The 21,108-nt window shown below is 49.2% G+C and overlaps 2 protein-coding genes across 3 annotated transcripts in view; one reads left to right on the top strand and one right to left on the bottom strand.

The window, feature by feature from the left end:
* The first annotated feature begins 1,219 nt into the window (after positions 1–1,219).
* Positions 1,220–9,016, top strand: RRP7A (ribosomal RNA processing 7 homolog A). The gene is made up of 7 exons (XM_077169070.1): positions 1,220–1,307; positions 3,849–3,991; positions 5,005–5,130; positions 5,880–5,997; positions 6,509–6,606; positions 6,958–7,156; positions 8,493–9,016. The coding sequence occupies exons 1-7, from the start codon at positions 1,235–1,237 to the stop codon at positions 8,576–8,578; spliced, it is 843 nt and encodes a 280-aa protein (XP_077025185.1). The 5' UTR covers positions 1,220–1,234; the 3' UTR covers positions 8,579–9,016.
* Positions 1,979–21,108, bottom strand: part of SERHL2 (serine hydrolase like 2) — a 32,945-nt gene continuing 13,815 nt past the window's right edge. Inside the window, exons 9-12 of one of the 2 annotated variants that reach the window (XM_077169068.1) lie at positions 19,145–19,179; positions 11,151–11,233; positions 10,371–10,467; positions 3,280–9,399 (exon numbers count right to left, since the gene is read on the bottom strand). In XM_077169068.1, coding sequence (XP_077025183.1) covers positions 9,304–9,399; positions 10,371–10,467; positions 11,151–11,233; positions 19,145–19,179 — 311 coding nt within the window. In that variant the 3' untranslated portion in view covers positions 3,280–9,303. Of the gene's footprint in view, positions 9,400–10,370; positions 10,468–11,150; positions 11,234–19,144; positions 19,180–21,108 lie in introns of both variants that reach the window. The other variant, XM_077169069.1, reaches the window with a different exon arrangement.

The following is a 21,108-nucleotide window of genomic DNA, read 5'->3' as shown; positions in this document are numbered from 1 at the left end:
TCCCCAGACCAGACTCCTCCTCTGATCTCCAATCTCACATCTGCCTGCCTGCCGACATCTCCCCTGAAATGTCCAATAGGCACTTCGATGTGGCCCACATTGAATGCCCAATCTGCCCACTCTTCACCATCCTGAGCCTGTTTCCCCTACCATCTTCCCATGTCAGTAAATGACACCACCATCTTTCTAGTTGCTCAGATCAAAACCCTGGCAGTAGTCTTGGATCTCTCTCTCACAACACATGAAATCTGTCAGCATATCCTCTTGGAATTCTTCAGAGCATACCCAGAATCCGCCCACATCTCACCACCTCCACTGCCACTCCCTTGGTGACCAAGCCAACATCTCTCCTCTGGATTATTGAGCTGGAGTCCTTGCAGTTGCCCTCACCCACCCACAGTCTAACTACCACACAGCAGCCAGAGTAATATTACTTGCACATCACTCTTCTCTGCTCAGAATGCCACAACAGCCCCCACTACACTCAGAGCAACAGCTAAAGTGCCTCTGATCTACCAGATCCCACGGGATCTACCAATCCTCTCCCCCCACCCCCTTCCCTTGATGTCTCCTGTGGCTCACTGTGCTACAGCCACCCCCGCCTGCTTGCTATTCCTCTCTACATCAGGCAGGCTCAGCCTCAGGACGTTTGCATCTGTTATTCTCTGGGCCCAGAATACTCTTCTCTCAGGTACTTGAGGGCCCTGTGTCACCTCAATGAGGCCTTCACCCTGTTTAAAATTGCAGGCCCCCGGCCCTCTTCCCTCATTTTTCACTTCGCACTTACTAATGCATATGCTTTATATTTTGCTTCTTTTTATGCTTTATATTTTGCTTCTTTATGTGTTTATCATCTCTCTGGGTTAATCTTTGCTCTCTCGTTGGAGTAGAATTGCCGGTAAGGCAGGATTTTGTTTCATGGCCCAGGATAGTGCCTTGAGCACTCACCGGTACTTGTGGATGAATGAAGGTGAACTGAATGAACGAACGAACGAATGGAAAGTTTGAGTTCACATCCGTGATCCGCCCTCTGCCAATGTGGGCATTTCCTCTGACATTCACGTCCTGCCTTTTTTCCGAGTAAACCAAGGCTGAGTCGAAGACCTCTGAGGACGTAGAGGCAGGTCCAGACCTGAGGGGGCGTGGCGCCTACGCAGCACGTCGTCATAGAAACACGCCGGCTCTCAGCGCCGCACGACAGCTCCCAGCTGCCCCCGCGACTTCCGTTGGCAAGATGGTGGCCCGCAAGAGGAGGCGTGCGGCCGGAGCCTCTGAGGAGGGGATCCCGAGCCCGCCGGGCTATTCAGGTGGGGGACCCGGGCTTCGGGGCCGGGGCCGGACAGACTTAGTCCGGGAGTGGCTTGGGATCGGCGAGCGGGGGTGGCCGGGGCCCCGGTAGAGGCTATGCGAGTGGGCGTGAGACCCGAGCCTCGGCGGGTGGTGAGTTCCCTGGGACGCCCAGGATCCGCGCAGCGCCCTTTTTCCGTCTGTCCACAGTCTCCTGGGGCGAGAGTGTCGCCATTTATACTCCCCCTAGGGGTGTCTCTGTTTCCGTCTGTCTTAACTCCCGGGGCGAATACATCTCGGACACGCTCCCTCTTGGGTGAGTCCATCTTTGTCCACCTCAGGGCGAGTCTGTCTCAGTCTACGGCCCTCCCCCCACCCCACCCCCGCCCCGGGATGTGCCTCTCCTTGTTCCCACTCCTCGTGCGAGCTCATTTCTGTGCACAGTCCCCCTGCACACTTCCCCCCCAGGCGATCCCATCCACTTCTCATCACGACCGCCATCGGCTCTCAACTGGGCTGTCAGGTACCCTTCTCATTGGTTCTCTTGTTTCTACATTTGTCCCGCCTTCTCCTCTCCCTCCGGATGCCAGAATGTTCTTTATACAGTTTTTTTTCTCTGTGGCCCAACATGTTTTGGTGCTCGCTGGTATCTCTGCCCTCATCTCCTTCCACAGTCCCACCTCCTTATAAACTCCAGCCTCCATTCCTCTGAAGTACCAAGCTCCTTCCAGCCATAGGGTTATTTAAAAAAAATATTTTTATTGTAAAACTTAACAGACATATATTCTTGACATAAAAAACATTCCCTACATGGTGTACAATTAGTGACTCACAATGCCATCACATAGTTGTGTATTCCACAGGGTTTTTGTACTTGCTGTGCTTTCTTCCTGAAATAGCACTGTTCCTAACTGTTGCCAGGTTTCATGCCATTTTGGTCCTGGCTTTAATGCCACTTCCTCAAAGAGGCCAATTCCTATGGTCTATCTAAATAAGGCCTCTGCCTCTCCCCCCTTCTCCATAGACTAACTTTCTCCTGTATGTTTCGCTTATAGTTTATATTTGATACCGTCTTGTTAAACGCTCATTGTTTCTCTTCTCTCCATTACAACTCCTGAGTGCGCGGGGGCACTGCAGCTGTATCCCCAATGAAACAGTTCTTAACTGTGAGGATTATAAATTTGTGGGAATGCCACAATTAACCAAATAAACACAGAAACATAGACTTCCTGACCGTGGGGGGAAATGTGTAGACACAGATCAGGTGGCTCTATCTTGGTGCATGGAGATGGGGGTGACAGGTTAAGACTTTCCTGAGGGAGTGAAGTTAAGCTAAACCCTGAAGAATGGGTGGAGGGAAGAGGGTTGGTGTGCCAGGTAGAGGAAACAGCTTGTGTGAGGCCCAGGAGTAGGAAGAAGGAAGGAAGTCTTATTGGAGAAATAGAAAGATAAAGCCAGAGTGGTCAGTGTCTAGAGTGCCAGTGAGAAAGGAATAAGAAGAGACCCAGAGGTGGGCAGAGGCCAGATCAGGCAGGACTTCAGTGACCCTGGTGTTCACCCCAAGAGCAGCAGGAAGCTACTGGGGGGAAGGTTTGAGATTCCCCCTCCTAGTGCTTCACACCTGTAATAATTGCCTACCTGTGTGTTCTAGTTTGCTAGCTGCTGGAATGCAATATACCAGAAATGGAATGGCTTTTAAAAGGGGGAATTTAATAAGTTGCAAGTTTATAATTCTGAGTCCACAAAAATGTTCTAATTAAAGCAATGCTATTTAAATGTCCAATCTAAGGCCTCGGGGAAGATACCGTGGTTCAAGAAGGCTGATGACATTCGGTGTTTCTCTCTCATATGGAAGGACACATGGCAAACAAGGCAGCATCTGCTAGCTTTCTGTCCAGGCTTCTTGCTTCACGAAGCTCCCTGGGAGGTGCTCTCCTCCTTCATCTCCAAAGGTCGCTGGCTGGTGGACTCTGTGGTTCTCTCGTCATCCTTTCATGGTTCTGTGGCTCTTGTTCTCAAAAGGCATTCTCTCCAAAAATGTCTCCTTTTTTATAGGATCCCAGTAGCTAACAAGACTTTTGTAGAATTGGTGGAGCCACATCTCCATCTAATTGAGTTTAATACACACGATTGATTGAGGCACATCATGATTGACTGATTGTGGAGATAGCCTAATTAAGTTTCCAAACTATAATACTGAATAGGGATTAGGAGAAACCATTGCTTCCACAAGATTGATCAGGATTAAAGCATGGCTTTCCTAGGGTACATAAATCCTTTCAAACTAGCATACTGTGGTCTACCCTTTCCCCTGTTCAGGAGATTGTTCGTTCTCTCTCATAGCCTATAGCACATTACATAGTCCTTGCCTAGAGGAGGGTTTAGTGTAGGATGAATAGACAGAGAGATGGACAAATGGAATAGAAACAGACATGAAGAAAAGGATCTGTGTGAAGGCCCAGCTGGCTCAGCTGGCTCAGCTGAGGGTGTCTCTTGTGGGCCTCAGCGTAACCTGAACCTGATGCTCATGCCACCCCTCCCCTACCCCACTTCCCTTTCAGCCATTCCAATCAAGTTTTCTGAAAAGCAACAGGCCTGTCATTACCTCTACATGAGAGAGCACAGAGTTCGAGAAGACACCAAGTCTACCTGGCCTCAGAAGCGAACCCTTTTTGTCCTCAATGTGCCACCATACTGCACTGAGGTGAGTTGGCTTGGGGGGGTCTCCAAGCAGAGCCTGCCTTTGTCTCTCAAGGGCCCCCCACCAAGTCCTTTGTGATGAGATGGGAGTAACTAACAGAAGCATAGAACCTTTTAAATTCAGTAAGTACCATTAAATTTACAGGAGGAGAAAAGCTGAAAGAAACTAAGGGAACTGCTGGAATCTAGGTAGTTTTTAAAAAGAATTCTTATGTTCTAAAAATTCCTCTTAAGTTAGAGAGAGAGGAGGAGCATCCCAGCAGATCCACTGACCAGCCAGATTGAGAAACAGAATGTCACCTGTACCCCAAAAATCCCCACATGCTCCTTCCCCGATGCTGATTCTAATAGCAGAGCTTTAACCCTATATATATTTTTTTTATCCTGGAGGTTATTCTTTTTTTTTTTTATTAATTAAAAAAAATTAACTAACACAACATTTAGAAATCATTCCATTCTACAACCCTATTTAAATGGCTGATTAAAGTAGTAAAACTTAATTGAATGTCTCAAAAAATAACACCAAAAAATATCCCCATCTAGACTTATAACTTTTTTTTTTTTTTTAACATTTAAAACCTAATCCTATTTTAGGGATCATTCTCCCAGAGACATTGATAGGTAAAGTCTATTCTTTCAGCAAAGTGGTCTCAAATTAGAAATCCCTTTTAGGAACAAACCGAATACCATGGGCACATGATTGGCTCAAGGCCTTTTCACAGAGCCAAAGAGGCCATAGTTGAGTTCAGTGGGGTACTCATCTCTGCATCCCTGAGCCCCTGGCCAGTGGCAGTGTGGCCTCCGCCCCCTCCCCCCCCCAGCTTTTTACATGAAAACTCACAAGGTTATTTTTGGGTGCCCATGGGAGGGCAGGAGTGTTGTCCTCCCTGTTATCCATGAGGACACAGTAAGAGGAGGTGGCAGCTCGCCCTGGCCCTCCCTGTATGCACTGGTTGGGTGGATGTGGTTTCCGGGGAAGGCCCCACAGGCGCTCACACCGTGCTCCCAACTTCACAGGAGTGCCTGGCCCGCCTCCTCTCTCCTTGTGGCCTCATCCGGTCCTTGGAGTTGCAGGAGAAGCCTTTTCTTGCTGAGGGCCCACAGGAGCCAAAGTCAACGTTCTTCCACCCCACGCCTGTTCCGGTAAGCCTCCTGGTACCTGGACTCTGTGAGTTGAGGGTGTGTGTGGGGGGGTGGGGGATGTGAGCAGCGTTCCCAGAGTGTGCAGGGGAGATTTTGTGAGGGGTTGGTTGTGGCGGTTGTAGAGCACTCCCTGCAGCCTTGGGTCTTGGTCTGTGGAGGGTCTTGGGGAGTGTGGCTGTCAGGTCAAACAGTCTTCACTTCTTTCCCCCACGTCCTTTAATTTCCTATCTGGCTTTTTCCATCATATCGAGTAAAGTGCAGACTATCTCTGCTCGCAGACCATCTCTGCTTGCAGCCCTGAAGGGCCTCCCGGAGCTCCCTGCCTGCTTCCCCAAAAAGTAGATTCTCAAGCACATTGGCTTCAGGTCTCAAGAGTGCTGGCCTTGGCACCTCCCCATGGCGCAGTGGAGTCTGAACCAGAGCATGTTCCCTGTGTGTCCACACCTGTTCCCTAGCTCTGTGAAGCCTGGTCTTACCACCCTGTCCTGTCCCAGGGTGAGCACCCTTTTTCATTGAGTCCCTCTCATACCTGAAGAAAGGCCCCTGTGCACCTTATCCCTCCCTGGGAAAGACGTGGGAGCAGGTGCCACTGCTAGCAGCAGTTGAATAACTAGGAAAGTGTCTGTCTTTCACCTGAGGGGCTCAGGAGCAGCCTTACACTATCTCCCTTGATCCAGCAACAGGTTAGGGCATGGCAAGTGTGGCATAGGGATGGTGGGGAGGCCATCTACACTGTCTCTCTCCCCCAGGGGTTCCGAGTAGCCTATGTGGTGTTCCAGAAGGCCGGTGGAGTGACTGCTGCCTTGGCCCTGAAGGGCCCTTTGCTGGTCTCGACAGAGAGTCATCCTGTGAAAACTGGCATTCACAGTTAGTACCACTGGTGGCCAGTACCTCCTTCCTGGGTCTGGAGTTGGCGGGAAAGCTTTATAGGGCAGTCTCTGACAATGTCATGAGCTGTGTCCATTTCTTTTTTTTTTATTATTATTTTTTAACATGGGCAGGCACCAGGAATCGAACCTGGGTCCTCGGGCATGGCAGGCAAGCATTCTTACCTGCTGAGCCACCGTGGCCCGCCCTGTGTCCACTTCTTGTGAGTAGCATGTGCAAGGCCTGAATGGGCCTGTGGCTGTGTCAGGAACATATAGCCTGCCAGGCTGTGTCAGGAACATATAGGGAAATGCTAGCCTGAACCTTTGGCATCAAGTGGCTCAGGCCTGTGGGATGCAGGGATGTAAGGGCCCACCTTCCTGTCACTAGAATCTTCCTTAGCACCAGGAAGGAGGCCCCTGCAGTCCTATGTAAGAAGATTCCCTTCTGGCAGTGGGTCCTGGGGTGGGGCCTGAGGATGCCCTGCCTCCCCTTGTTCCTTCTCCCTCAGAGTGGATCAGTGACTATGCAGACTCAGTGCTGGACCCTGAGGCCCTGAGGGTTGAAGTAGACACATTCATGGAGGCGTACGATAAGAGGGTGGCCGAGGTAGGAGATTTTGGAACCCAGTCACCTGCTGTGGCAGTGGGGCAGGTGCCTCTGGGCATTGTTGTGTGGTCCCCGGGGTAGGAATGGGCACTCTGTGGAGCACAGGCTCATGCTCCCTCTTACCCTGCTGAATCCTGGGCCACCTGGTGGTTTGGCATTGACCCTTCAAATCATCTCTGGGGAACAGCTGGCCAGAGGGTGGAAGAGGAGGCAGTGCTAATGCATCTGTGCACCCAGAGAGGGTATCCAGGGAGGCTCTCCCTGTGCGGGAGGGAAAAGAGCCTTGACAGGAGGAAGAGGCAGCTTCTGGAGCAGGGAGCCTACCTGTCAGCAGGCTCATTTTCCTTGCAGGAAGAGACTAAGGCTAAGGAAGAGGAGGGCATCCCTGATGAAGAGGGCTGGGTGAAGGTGACCCGCCGTGGCCGGCGGCCTGTGCTCCCCCGGACGGAAGCGGCCAGCCTGCGGGTACTGGAGAGGGAGAAACGGAAGCGTGCCCGCAAGGAGCTGCTCAACTTCTATGCCTGGCAGCACCGTGAGACCAAGATGGAGCGTAAGCGACTGCCCCCCAAAGTCCTGCCCTTGGCCCCACTGCCACAGCCCAGGTGGCTCTGTTGAGGGTAGCATTTATGCAGTGAGGCTTGCTGGGGTATCACCCATGGGCGAGGTTGGGGCTGTCAGCTATATGTTGGGGTCCAGTGCAGGAGTCCAGACCTGGGTAGAGTGTGGGGCTCAGAGGGCTTCAAAGTGTGGACGCTGGGGTCAGCAGCCTTGGGGGAGGGAGTCTCCTCCAGCACAGGCCTCCCAACAGGCTTGGGGGTTAGGATCCCAGCCTGACAGCATCCCCTGCTCCCCAGAGGGCCCCTGGGTTATTTAGAGCCTGCAGAGGCAACTGGGATGGTGCCCATCTACAGGTCCCCTGAAGGGTTAGTGCTGAAATCTGGCTACTGCCCAGCTGTGTGTGTGTGTGTGTGTGCATGCACATGAGTGTGCATTTGTGTGTGTGGGGGGTTGGGAGCTGTGTGGGCCGTGCAGTAGGGTGGGCAAGTGTGTTGAGATTGTGCCGTGGAGAGCGCTCCCACCTATGAGCCCCCGTTGGCCCATGTGGTAATCATGCTGAGAATCTGTCACCACGGGCCTGAGAAGGTCCTGGCCCAGGCGTGGTGTGGGAGAGCTCTGAACAGGCCCTGAAACCCCCAGTCTCCTGGCTCTCTTGCCTGCTTACCAGTCCTCCACACAACCTGTCTACCCTTGGCACCCTCACCTCTCCTTTTTGCCCCTTTCTCTAGATCCTGGGCTTACCCGACAGCAGGTCCCCATCAGCTTTCCTGGACTCCAGACCCCCACATACCCCTGACATGGGTCATTCTGTGACCAGGGCCTTGGCCTGGTTCTTAGTGCTCCTGGGGGTGGAAGCTCTTCCCTCTTTTTTGAGGTCCTCCAGGCAGGGCTTGTCCAGGGATTGCTGGGACAGTTTGGGTGGGGGGAGGGAGAGGCACCCCAGGGAGGTCCTCTGGCAACCCCCAAAGCCTTCACCTTGGTGGATGGTGTAAGGGAGCAAGTGCCTCTGTGCTTTCTCTGCATTTTTTCCTTTTCCTGGTGGATTTTCTGTCTCAAAACTCAGACATGCCATCTTCTCCCATGCTAGCATCCTGGCCTCCTCTGCTTGTTTGGAGTCTAGTTCCATTTGCTCACAGTACTCCAAGTATTTCCCCAAATAGAGCCAGGAGAACCTGAGTCTCCTGAGCTGAGAATGGGGAAGACTGGTCTGAGGGTAGCAGCAGGGTGGCCCAGCAGTGTCTGGAGTGGGTGGAGGACAACAGGGCAAACTTCAGATGGGAAGCCAGAGGTACCTTCTGACCTGACCCCCGATTCCCCTCACCTCCCAGATCTAGCACAATTGCGCAAGAAATTTGAGGAGGACAAGCAGAGAATTGAACTGATGCGGGCCCAGCGCAAATTCCGACCCTACTGAGCAGTCCTGGCCTGTGGCCTCCAGGGAGAGAGGAGGAGTAAAGGAATGGAGATGTCTGGCCAGTGGGAAGATGTGGGCCGGGCAGAGCCTGAAGCATTCACCTCTGGATGGGTGTGCCCTGGCAAGTGGACACTGTGCTAAGGACTCCTGGGCTGAACAGTCTGATCTCTGAGGGCACATGGGCTAGAAGCAGAGGACACTCACCTTTGGTTCTTGTGCTTTGGGCACTCCTAGGGGCCTAGGGCTGGTGAGGCTGACCAGTGTGAGGTCATGGCCCTCAGGAAGCCCTCTGCCCAGGAAGTGACCCCACCTGGTCTCTCATTGCCAGCTTGTCTGTAATCTTTCCTCACAAGGGGATCAGTCTGCGAGGGAAATGATGATGTGTTTGTGATATTCTCCCCTTTCCTCAATGGAAAAGCCTTGCTGGCAGTGAAACAGCCTCAGAGCAGTGCATTTTATTTTTTATCTAGCTACCCAAGTCCCTGGGCTGCAGCTCCTCTGTACCAGCACAGCCAGCTCACTTCAGATTATTAGTCACAAAAGAAGCAACTCCCAAATCCAGCCACAACCTCCCTCTTGAAGTCACAAAGCTGAAGACAGAACTTCAGCCACCTCCTAACTGGCCATGGGTTTTCTGCCAGCCCACGCTGAACTTTCAGGACCTGTGAGAGCTTGTCTTCAGTGCCTGGCTCTGCTGGGGCTGCGAGTTAGGAGCCTGGGCTCTCCTAGCTCTTTAAGAAGGTGCTAATGATGGGAGCCACGTGGTGGGGTGCATTCATGTGGATGTAGTGATTGCCGGGGAACTCCACAAACTGGTACCGCTGGAGAAAGAGAGCAACATGGGGAGTGGGCCTTGGGGAAGGTGCTGCCCCCCTCCTCAGCCAAGGGGAGAGAGAGCACCAAGGCTCCCCTGGGAAGGTGACTAACATACTTTTCCCACACAGCCTCAGCTCTGAGCTGGTGACAAAGGCCTGGTTGGGAGGGTTATGTCCAAACGTGGAATGCTAGGCAAGGCCTCAGTAGGGGTTCAAGGTTTTTCTGGGCTGTGAAGCCGTAAAGTGAGGCTGGGAAGGGTTGGAGAACACTGAGCTGGCCTGGCCTCAGCATGGAAGGGGTTGGCAGTCCAGTGCCTACTGATTCTGAGCATAGATGTTCAGCTTCCTTGGAAGGAGAATAGGGTGGGACCTTGTACCTCACACTTCAGGAGGGCAAACTGACTTTCCAGCCTGGCCCGGCCTCAGGGAGAGAACTGCCAGGCTTGGCTCCCATCTGCCCCCCTGGCCACAAACAGGTTCCTCGCTCAGGCTCTCCAAGTTTGGTAGTTTGTTATGGAATGGTACCAAGAAGTCTACAGAGAAGTATCGGGTTTATGGGTAGATGATCCTAAAAGGCCATATATTTTTAGGGGCCAAGTCACACCCCCTTCCCCAAGCCCCAGCCACCACCACTCCTGATGGGACTGGCTATCCATAGGCAGTATGAGGCAGCAAGAGGACCAGCTAAGATGTGGGCCTTACAGAACAGTGGGGCCACTTTTGGCCAGGTTAGTCTTGGTTCTGGGGTGTACATAAGAACAGAGATGCTCTCCATTTCCTGCGGTCTGGTTTACATATGACCTCAGGGGAACAGGGGCTGACCCCAGGGGGACAGTTTGGCCTGGCAGCTCCTGGGGGTCACTTGGTCCCATACTGGGTTGATGTTGGACCAGGAGCCAGCTCAGAGTTCAGGAAAGGAAATGGGTGAAGGGGTACCCTCATGCCACCTCCTGTACCCCTGCACCCAGTGCTCTTACCTCTTTTAGGATAGATTTCAGTATGCCAGTCATAAAAAGCATGGGCTCCCTGTTATCATCGTTGACTCTTCTCACATCGTAATACCCTTGAAGTGCTCTTGAAAGCAAGTAGCCAGGCTTATTTTAGGACAGCCTCCTTGTAATACTCTTCCATCCTGCCATGCCCTTCCACCCTGCCCTGGGCACTCAGCCTCCTGAAGAGACCAGGCCTAGGGTCCCTCCATGCTCCCCCAGCCAGGCCCTTTCTGACTCAATTCAGGGTCTGTCCATCAACTATTAACTAGGCCCCTCACAGGGCTCCCCAGGGGGCCAGGCACTGGTAGAGGACTTCCATGCAGCCCTGTGGCCTGCCCAGTCGCACAGCCAGCAGGTGGCAGAGCCAGAACCTGGGTGGGATCAAGTCTGAGCTCCCACCCCCTTGCTGGGGACACTGCCTGCCCCTGTGCTCTGTACCAGAGCCACAGACATGCCCCTGGAAAGTCACCGTTCCTGTCTTGTGAAGGTCACAGAGCAGGGTGAATGTAATGGAGTGGGGTCTGAGCCACAATAAGGGGTGTACCCCGTGTATGCCATGGGGTCCCCAAGCAGCAGGGCTGCCTCTGACCAGGTGCTGGAGGCAAGAGCAGAGGAGGAACTGCAGAGGGCCCCTGGCTGCCCCTGCTTTCCTGCAGTGCCCTCCTCTGCTGCCCAAGTCCTCCCGTCCAAGAAAGGTCACGCCACTGGGAGCCTCCAAATGGGGGCATCTCCTGGGGATCCCCAGGTCTGAAGCCTCAGGCTTACTTGATGAGCAGGACTCGGGCCTGCAGCTTCCTGATGGAGTGCACGAACAGCTCCCTGCTGATGAACTCAAAGCAGTGCTCTGGCTGCAGAGAGACAGACCATGATGTCACGCCAGGAGGCACCTGGCCCTCCTGGTGCCACGGCTACCATCTTCACCCCAGGGTGGAGCTCCACTTCCTCAGCAAAGGCCCTTGGGCTTTTCTCCCAAACCTCTTCTCTCTTCCTTCTGCCCCAGGGCTGCTCAGCCAGGCTGCATTTCCCAGCGCCCCTTAGACCAGGTGAGGCCAGGAGACTAAATCCAGGCTTGGATTTGGAGCTGAGGTGAGCCCCACCTACACACATCCCCTTTCCCGGCCCCCAGGCCTCCCGGCCTCCAGGCCGCCCAGCCCCAGGCCCTGACTTTTCACCAAGCAGAGCCTTGCTGTCTCTGCTGGACTGTTCCCACGAGAAAGAAATACACTTTGACATTGCTTGGCTGCAGGGCAGAGTCGGTGCTCCATAGTGGTCCTGGCCCCAGCTGGCCCCCCATGGTGCCCATCACCCTGTCTCATTAGTCTTACTATTAACATGTCTAGGTCAGTGCCTAGGTAACCGCCAGCTGGTGCAAAATGCACACTGGATTTTGACGATGGTGTGGAGAAAATATAAAATAACTCAGTGATCGTTTTTGTATCGATTACATGTTGAAATGACACTTTGGATCTACTGAGCTAAAATATAACTAATTTCACCTGCTTCTTTTTGTGTCTTCATGTGGCTTTGAGAGAGTGTAAAATGGCACATGCAGTGCCCCTAATATGTCCTCTGGACCGCAGGCTCTGTGGGCGAGGGCTCAGATGTACAGTGCCCAGCATGGGGCAGTAACACAGGAGAAGCTCAATAATACATGTTAAGTGGATTGACTCGTTAGGTCGGGCCCACACCCCACACCATCGTGGAGAATATCAAACGTCCACGGGCGCACCCAGCTGTGGTCACTAAACTGCCAAAGTTCAGTGTCCTGAATCTACCCCAGTCAGCCCCTGCTTCCCAAACTAAAATGACCTTGGGTGCTATTCCGGGAACACAGATCTGCGATGCCTGATGAACTTGGGAAAGAGGAGAGCTAGTTTCCCAAGGACCCAGGCGTGTCAGCAAGGGAGAACAGGGAAGCAAGGCAGCCCCGTCCACAAGGCACCTGGGTCCGTGCCTGCATGTGGGAGGGGCTTATTTGGTACGGTCTTCCCCCAAAATAGTCTCCCTTAAAATTCACATCCATCCAGAACCTCACCATATGACCTTACCCGGAATGAAGGTTTTTACAGATGAAATGAAGATGAGGATGGAGGAGAGATCATACTGGGCAGGGTGGGCCTTACTCCAACAGGGGGTTCTTATAGGAGACCCGGGGGAGAGACACAGAGGAAAAGGCCACGTGGTGACGGAGGCAGGGATGAGCCCAGGAGTGCCAAGGACAGCGATGGGCACCAGAGGCCAGGAGAGAGGCCGGAGGTGGGTCAGCCCTCCTGGTACTCGATTTTGGACTTCTGGGCTGCAGCACTGAGAGAGCTCGGTGTCGTGGAATAAGCTCCAGGCCCTGTGGTCCTTTGTTGCAGCTGCCCAGGAGATGACTGTGCTTGGGCACTGGCGCTAATGCTTGTATTAAAAGTAAGTGCTTTCTGGAGGAGGGGGTAGAGGTTTGGAAAGGCTGAGTAATTGTGTGGCAGGCAGCCGGTGACAGGAGATGGCGTCAGCACCCAAAGCCAGGCCTGGGCTTCCAGGCTAGCTTTACCCACTTGGAGCTTTGCTTTATTACCCAGTCCTGGCCAGGAGCTCACCTGCGGGCTTGGTCGGATCTCAACTAGAGTAAGTCTGGGCCCCTGAGGCACGGGCGGAGAGGCACCCACTGCCCCGTGCCTCCACAAGACAGCGTGAGTCTGAGCTTTGCAACAATTTCCTGAAAGGCGACAATGTGGAGCTCTTTTTGCCCAGAAGGTGTATAAGTGACAGCTGCGGAATGTGCCCTTCTCTCTCTTTTCATCTTCTCTTTTTTTCACTCTTCCTCTACATCTCTCTCTCTCTTTAGCTTCTTTTCCTGGTCCACCTTTATTCCCAGATCATTTTTTTTTTTTTAAATTAAGGTGTAATTTACAGCAAAGCCCACAGATCTGGTGGCTTTTACACCTGGATACAGCCCCGTGACATTGTGCAGAGCTCGGCACGAAGCCCAGCTGGGGCCCACAGGACCCCTTGTGCTCCTGCTGCTCAACCCTCTCCCAGGAGACTGCTATTCTGACCGCTATCCCCAACAAAGTAACTCTCCCTGTTTCTGAACTTCATAAAAATGAATCCTATGTGCGGACTCTTTAGTTCCTGTCTTCTTTTGCTCCGTAAGTGTGTCTGTGAGATTCTTCCAAGTTGAGGCATGTAAAATAGTTCCTTATTTTTCACATATTGTGTAGTATTCCATTCTGTGAATACATGACAGTTTATACATTCTATTGCTGATGGACCTTTGGGTTATTCCCAGGGTGGGAGGCTATTAGGAATGGAGCTACTGTGCACTTTCCCATATACGTCCCTGGTGAACACAGCACCCATTTCTGCTGGGCATGGATCTGGGAGTGGAGGTGCTGGGTCAGAGGGATTGCATTCCGTTTTCCAAAATGGCTGTATCACTTTACACTTCCACCTGCAGCGTGTGAGAGTACTGCTTGCCCCAAGTCCCTGCTGAGATTGGTGGGGTCAGGCCTTTCAGTTTTACCTATTAGTGTAGGGAGGGAGATGCAGAGGTAGTTGCTGGATATGGATTTGCATTTCCCTGATAACTAATGATGAGCGCCTTTCAGGCACACTGGCCATTTTCATAGCTCTTTCAGGAAATGCATGCTCCAGTCTTTTGCAGGATTTTCAAAATGAGGTTGTCAGTCTTTTTCTTATTGATTTTGTAGGAGTATGGGTATGAGGCCTTTAGCAAACCTATGCATTCAAATAACTTCACTCATTTCGTGGCTTGCCTTTCATTCTCTTAATGTTGTCTTTGTTTTGTTTTTAAAGAGTATTTATTTATTTATTCTTTTTGGGGGGCTGCATGGTCTGGGAATCGAACCTGGGTCTCCTGCATGGAAGCGAGCATTCTACCAGACCTGTGCACTTAAGACGTGTTTCTTTTTAGTTACAAAATATATATTACAGTGCTATGAAAAAATATATATATAACAAAAAATCATTTTAACCATTTAAGTGAACAATTCTTTGACAGTAAGTATATTGACAGTACTTCATAGCTTTCACCACTGTTTCCAGACTCTTTCCATCATTCCAAACTAAAACTCATATTCATTTAGTAATAACTTCTCATTCCCCTACCCCACCCCCAACACCTGGTAACCACTATTCAGCTTTCTCTATATATGAATCTGCTTATCTAAGTATTTCAGATAAGAGAAATCATACAATATTTGTCCTTGTGTCTGGCTTATTTCACTCAACACGATGTCTTCAAAGTTCCCCAGCACTTCACTTCTTTTTATAGCAGAATACTACTCCATTGTATGTGTGGACCACATTTTGTTTATCCATCCATCTGCTGATGGACACTTGGATTACTTCCGCCTCTTGGCTATTACGAATAATGGTGCAATGAATGTTAGTGTACAAAAATCTGTCCAAATCACTGCTTTCAATTATTTTGTGCATATATCTAGGAGCGTTCATATGGAAATTCTGTTTAATTTTCCGAGAAACTGCCAAACTGTTTTCCACAGCAACTACACCATTTTACATTCTTCCCAACAATGTACAAGGGTGTCTATTTCTCCACATCCTTAACAACACTTACTTCAGTTTTTTTTAACCATTTTAAGTGGACAATTCTTTGATATTAAGTACATCAACAATACTGTGTAATTTTCACCACTATTTCCAGACTCTTTTAAAAATTTTATTTAAAAATAATAGTCATCCTATTGGGTATGAAGTGTTAGCTCACTATAGTTTTAATTTGCATTTCTCTAATGGCTAATAATGTTGAGTATCTTTTCATATACTTATTGGCCATCTGCATTTCTTCTTTGGAGAAATGTCTATTCAAATCCATGGCCCATTTTTTAAATTGAGTTGTTTGTCGCTTTGTAGTTGAGTTGTGGGATTTCTTTATATATTCTGGATATTAAACCTTTATCAGATAAATGGTGTCGAAATATTTTCTCCCATCCTGTAGACTGTCTTTCATTTTCTTGATAATGACCTCTGATGCACAAGTTTTTTAATTTGATGAAATCTATTTTATCTATTTTTTCCTTTGGTGCAAAATCTAAAAATCTACTGCCTACTACAAGTTCCTGAAGATATTTTCCTGTTTTCTTTTAAGTGTTTTATACTATTAGTTCTTACATTTAGGTCTTTGATCCATTTTGAACTAATTTTTGTATAGGTGACTGGTAAAGGGCCACATTCACTGTGAAACTACTCTTTCACCCTTGCATGGACTTGGTATCCTTGTGGAAAATCAAGTGGGCTTAAATGTGTGGATTTAACACTAGACTGTCAATTCTATTTCATTGTTCTATATGCCTATCCTTAGACTACCACCACACTGTTTTAATTACTGTAGCTTTGTAGTAAAATCAGAATGTGTGACTCCTTCAACTTAGTTCTTTTTCAAGATTGTTTTGGCTATTCGGGGTCCCTTGCCATTAGATATGAATTAGAGGATCAGCTTTTTCATTTCTGCAAAAAAGGTTGCTGGGATTTTGATAGGCATTGCATTGAATTTGTAGATGACTTCAGGCAGAGTTGATATCTTAAGACTATTAAGGCTTCCAATCCACGAACACGGGATGTTTTTCTCATTATTTAGGTCTTCTTTAATTTCTTTCAGCAATGTTTTGTAGTTTTCAGTATACAAGTCTTTCACCTCTCTAGTTAAACTTATTCCTAGGTCTTTTATTCTTTTAGATGCTTTTGTAAATGGAATTGTTTTCTTGAATTCCTTTTCAGATGTTCATTACTGGCATACAGAAACACAACTCACTTTTGCGTGTTTATATTATAACCTGCAGCTTTGCTGAATTTTTATTAGTTCTAGTAGTTTTCTTGCAAATTTGTTGGAGTTTTCTCTATGTAGGATCAGGTGATCTGAGAATAGGGATAATGTGACTTCTTCCTTTCCAATTTGGATGACTCCTATTTCTTTCTCTTAGTACAAAGTTGAATAACAGTGGTGACAGTGGGCATCCTTGTCTTGTTCCTAATCTTAGTGGGGGGAGCTTTCAGCCTTTCACCATTGAGTATAGTTGCTGTGGATTCTTTATAAAACCCTCATATTGAGAAAGTTCCCTTCTTGTCCTAGTTTCTGAGTATTTTTATCATGAAAGGATATGAATTTTGTCAAATGCTTTTTCGGTCCCAGTTGAGATGATCTGTTTCAACATGTATTTTTTTGGTACATCTATTAATGTGGTATAGTACATAATTTTTTTTAATGTTGAACCATCCTTATATTCCTGGAATAAACCCTACTTCGTCACGGTGTACAGTCTTTTTAATATACTGTTGGATTGGGTTTGCCAGTATTTTTTGAGGACTTTTGAAGCTATATTCATAAGGGATATTGGTCTGTGATTTTCTTTTCTTGTGCTGTCTTTATCTAGCTTTGGTATCAGGGAAATGCTGGCCTCATCGAATGAGGAAGTAATCCCTTCTCTTATATTTTTTGGAAGAGTTTTAGAAGGTTTGGTGTTAATTCTTCTTTAAATATTTGGTAGGATTCAGCAATAAAACCATCCATCCTGGACTTTTCTTTGTTGTAAGGTTTTTAATTACAGATTCAATCTCTTTACTTGTTATAGGTTTGCTGATACTTTCTATTTCTTTTTGCATCAGATTAGGTAATTTGTGTATATGGGGGATGGTAGCCACTTCATGGAGGGTGAAATTCTCCAATATTTATGCAATTTACCGGCCTCTTCCTCCAGCTCATCTCTGCATGCTGCACAGTGAACCACCTCTCCAGAGTTTCAAAATAGTTGATTCAGACAGTTCCTGCCAGTTCGACAGTTGTTTTGGTGGAGGGACTGATTCCTGAACCTTTCTACATTGCCCTCTTCCCCCAGTCCTCCTCCTAATGTTGTCTTTTGACGTACGAAAATGCTAAATTTTAATGAAGCCCTATTTATCAATATTTTCTTTGATTGACAGCATACAAGTGTGTATGTGCGTGTGTGTGTGTGAGAATTCTATTTTTAAAATCTTTGTCTACCTCAAGGTCATGAAGATATTCTCTATGTTTTCTTCTAGAATCTCTCCCATTTTGATATAAGATCCATTTTGAATTAATCTTTGGGCATGTTGTGAGTCAAATATCTAGGGTCTGACTTTTCCATATGAATAACCAATTGCCCGGCCCTCTCTGAGTTGAAATGGCACCTTTGTTTAAAAGCAGGTGATCCCAATTCATAGTTTTTACAAAGAAATCCCCAAAGTATGCTACAAATTTAATGTAATCCCAATGGAATTTTTAACAGAAGTTGGTAATTCTAAATTTCATCTGAAAGAAAATGTGCCAGAATAGGAAAGGAAAATCTGAGAAAGAACAAAGGGTGTGGGCCTGCTCTACTAAGTATAATAATGTTTTGAAAGACAGGATTAAAACAGGAATCTGGCATGGCTCAGATATTGACAGACAGATCTGGAGAACCAAGTCAAGAGACTCATTTTGGCCTCCAGAATTCCTACTAATGGTAATCCGGAAATAAGCTCAAAATCTAAAGATCCACACGCGCCCATGGAGACCAACACCATGCATGGGCTACAAGGGGAAGGAGGACCACCCAAGTGGCACTGGAATAGCTGGATAGCCATCTGGGAATCCAAATGACAAGCGATCCCTACCTACATCGCACCACACTCAAAAACCAACCGCAGATGGATCAGAGACCTGTCCCCGAGGCGGCTGCCTGGTTCCAGGTCTCTTCTGGAAGCTGGCAACGGCTCTCAGGGGTTCCTCTGAGGCCAAGGCTTCCCCACCGCTACAGAGTGTCCTAAATGTGTAAAGCATCTTACTATTTTTGAAAAATCGCATTAACACACATCCATGAACACCCGTGGTGCCTGCCCTGTGTGAGGTGCCTGCGGCTTCAGCCAGTTCTCACAACCACCTACCTAGGCGGAACAGGTGGCACCTCTAAGTATCCATTAAGGAGTAAATGAAAGAATGAATGGTCTTTCTTTCTGTATACGTGGTAGCAGAGGAAACCGAGGCTCAAAGTAGGTAAGCACCTTGCCCAAGGTCACATAGCCACCGAGGGGTAGACAAGCACTCCGCTTACAAGTCACACACCTCCATGCCTTCGGACTGGCCGCTGATTTTTCCAACCCTTTGTTATATGCCCCCTCCCTGTTCTTTTCATCTTCACCCCTCCATCAAGAATCTCCCTCTCAACAGACTCAGCTGGCTCCCAGCCTTGCCCTGGGCGGTTACCACCACATGGAAGGCCATTCCCTTCCCTCCCCACCTCCATCCCACCCACTGGAGCCCAGCACAAGTGCCACCTCCTCTTGGAAGTAGCCCCTGATTGTCCCTCCCCAGCTGCCACACCCCTTTCAGCTAATCCATTTCAGCATTGAGTGGCCTTGGTGATTTGCTCTGGGCACACCAGCATGGCCCTCGTGGGGGTTCTAATTGTTTGGGGACTGACTGTGGCCTTGGGCCAGCTGTCTAGCCTCCCTCTGGCTCAGTTTCCTCCTCTGAGATGTAGATAAGAAGAACCTACCTTCAGGGCAAATGAGCAAAGGCAGGGGAAAGCCAGGGTCATGAGGAAGCCTTTCATGAGGAAGCTGTCCTCCACCTGGTATAACTGCAGTTCTCCAGCTGGAGCGCAAGCCCTGGGACCCCTGCCTTACCCCGCTCGCCTGGGGACGCACTGATTCTTGGGATTTAACTGCCTGGTGGCCCAGCCCTCGCCACAAGTGCACAGATGGTTGAAAAGGGGCCTGCAGACAGCGGCACTCACCAAGGTGATCCTCCGGTCCCTGTTCAGCAGCAGCCCTGGGGGTAGAAGCACAAAGAGGTGGCTGCAGGCCGGGGGCTGAGTGTCACGTCCAGGCAAGGAGCCGCGGCTCAGCTTCTGGGACAGCCCACCCGCCCCAGCCGGGGCCCTCCCAGCAGGGCTGCACAGACCCAGCCTGACGTCCTCAGCCCGCCCTGGCTCCCCCTCAAGGGGTTCGGCCGGGCGCAGCTTGTTCACAGCTACTGGCCACGTTCTCTAACTGGTACCCCAAAGCTCCCACCTCTGAGGTCCTTAAAATGTTCTTTCTGCTCTTTAAGCCCCAGGAAGAAGCAAATAACTAAGCCTCGTGTCTCCTTTTGTCAAAGAGAAACTGAGGCAATTTGAAAGACCAGGGTGGCCACCAGCTTCAGGCGGGTGCTGGGTTCTCTGCCAGTGAGCCCCGGGGAGATCAGGGTCATGGCCCCGCAGCTCCTCCCCTGGGCAGCGTGCCCGCGGAAGACGTGGCAGGCACAGGGCTGCCAGCAGCCATGAGAGAACACTCACTGCAGCGCTGCAGATCGCCGCGACCCAATGTCAGGGGATGTGCTGGTCTGAAAGGGTGTATGCACCCTAGAAAAGCCATGTTTTAATCCTAATCCCATTTTGTAAAAGCAGCCGTTTCTTCTAATCCTTATTCAGTATTGTATGTTTGTAATTAGATCATCTCCCAGGAGATGTGATTTAATCAAGAGTGGTGGTTAAACTGGATTAAGTGGAGGCATGTCTCCACCCATTGGGTTGGGTCTTCATTAGTTTACTGGAGTCCTATAAAAGAGAAAGCATTTTGGAGGAAGCGAGAGAGTCAGAGAGAGCAGAACGACACAGCCACGAGAAGCAGAGTCCACCAGCCAGTGACCTTTGGAGATGAAGAAGGAAAACACCTCCCGGGGAGCTTCATGAAAGGACGTCAGGAGAGGGAGCTGGCAGATGACGTCATGTTCGCCATGTGCCCTTCCAGCTGAGAGAGAAACTCTGACCCTGTTTGCCATGTGCCTTCTCACTTGAGAGCGAAACCCTAAACGAAGGGATTTCTTTGTAGAAACATAGTATAAAATATATGTCTCAGCTTCCTCCTACTATGTGGACAGCACTCACCACTCTGTCCCCGTCCCCACCCTACTGCTTAGCACCTCGACTGTAGGACATGATTCCTATTAGCTCTACTGATTTTCTTCAGATCCTGTCCTTGATGGGATTGTTACTGCTGCCCCACATGACTCCATTTCTGCTTTTTACTTGGTCCCCATGCTTACTGCGCATGTTGCTTAAAGCAGGTGTTGGGACTCAGGAAGGCTGCAGAAATCATGCATTCAGGAGGCCTCCATGCCCTTGAAAAGGAGCATTTCACCCACCTTATGAAAGCAGTCAGGAGATAGACCCATAGGTTTGAACTTCTACATCCTGATAACCATACACTAATGGGATCAGGGTTTAGGGGTCCTAGCAAGTTTTAAAAATAGTGAAATTGAACCTCTGTCTTTGTCCTGCCTTTTTATCTAGATTCTCTTCATTGTCCTGCTTTTGTAGTTTTCTTTCTGTCTTTCAGGCTACAGCATTTTTTTTCTCTCAGACAATAAGGCTATTCCTAGGGCAAAAGGTTATTTAAGGAATATTTTTACTGATTTTTAAAAACACCCAATAGCTGAGAGTCATTTCATGATCACACTATGTATTAAGAATGAGTTTGAGTTTGGACTTTTTAGCACAAGGCCCAAAATGCAAGACTTGAACATAAGCAGCAGTGGACTATTCACTTCATGTTGGTTAAATTTATTGTTGCAAACTTTGTAATGAGGGTGTTAAAGATTATTTGCCTTAGTGGGTTTGTTCCAGTAACCATTTTTAACGAGAAGGTTTGTGCTCACATAGTAAAAGACCTATCAGTGTTTCCATCATGCACTTCTATTACGGGGGGTTTACTCGTATCA

This window comes from Tamandua tetradactyla, chromosome 7 (assembly GCF_023851605.1).
Source record: "Tamandua tetradactyla isolate mTamTet1 chromosome 7, mTamTet1.pri, whole genome shotgun sequence".
Lineage (NCBI taxonomy): Eukaryota > Metazoa > Chordata > Mammalia > Pilosa > Myrmecophagidae > Tamandua > Tamandua tetradactyla.
The sequence above is the reverse complement of the archived record's forward strand: the minus strand, read 5'-3'. Positions and strand labels throughout refer to the sequence as shown.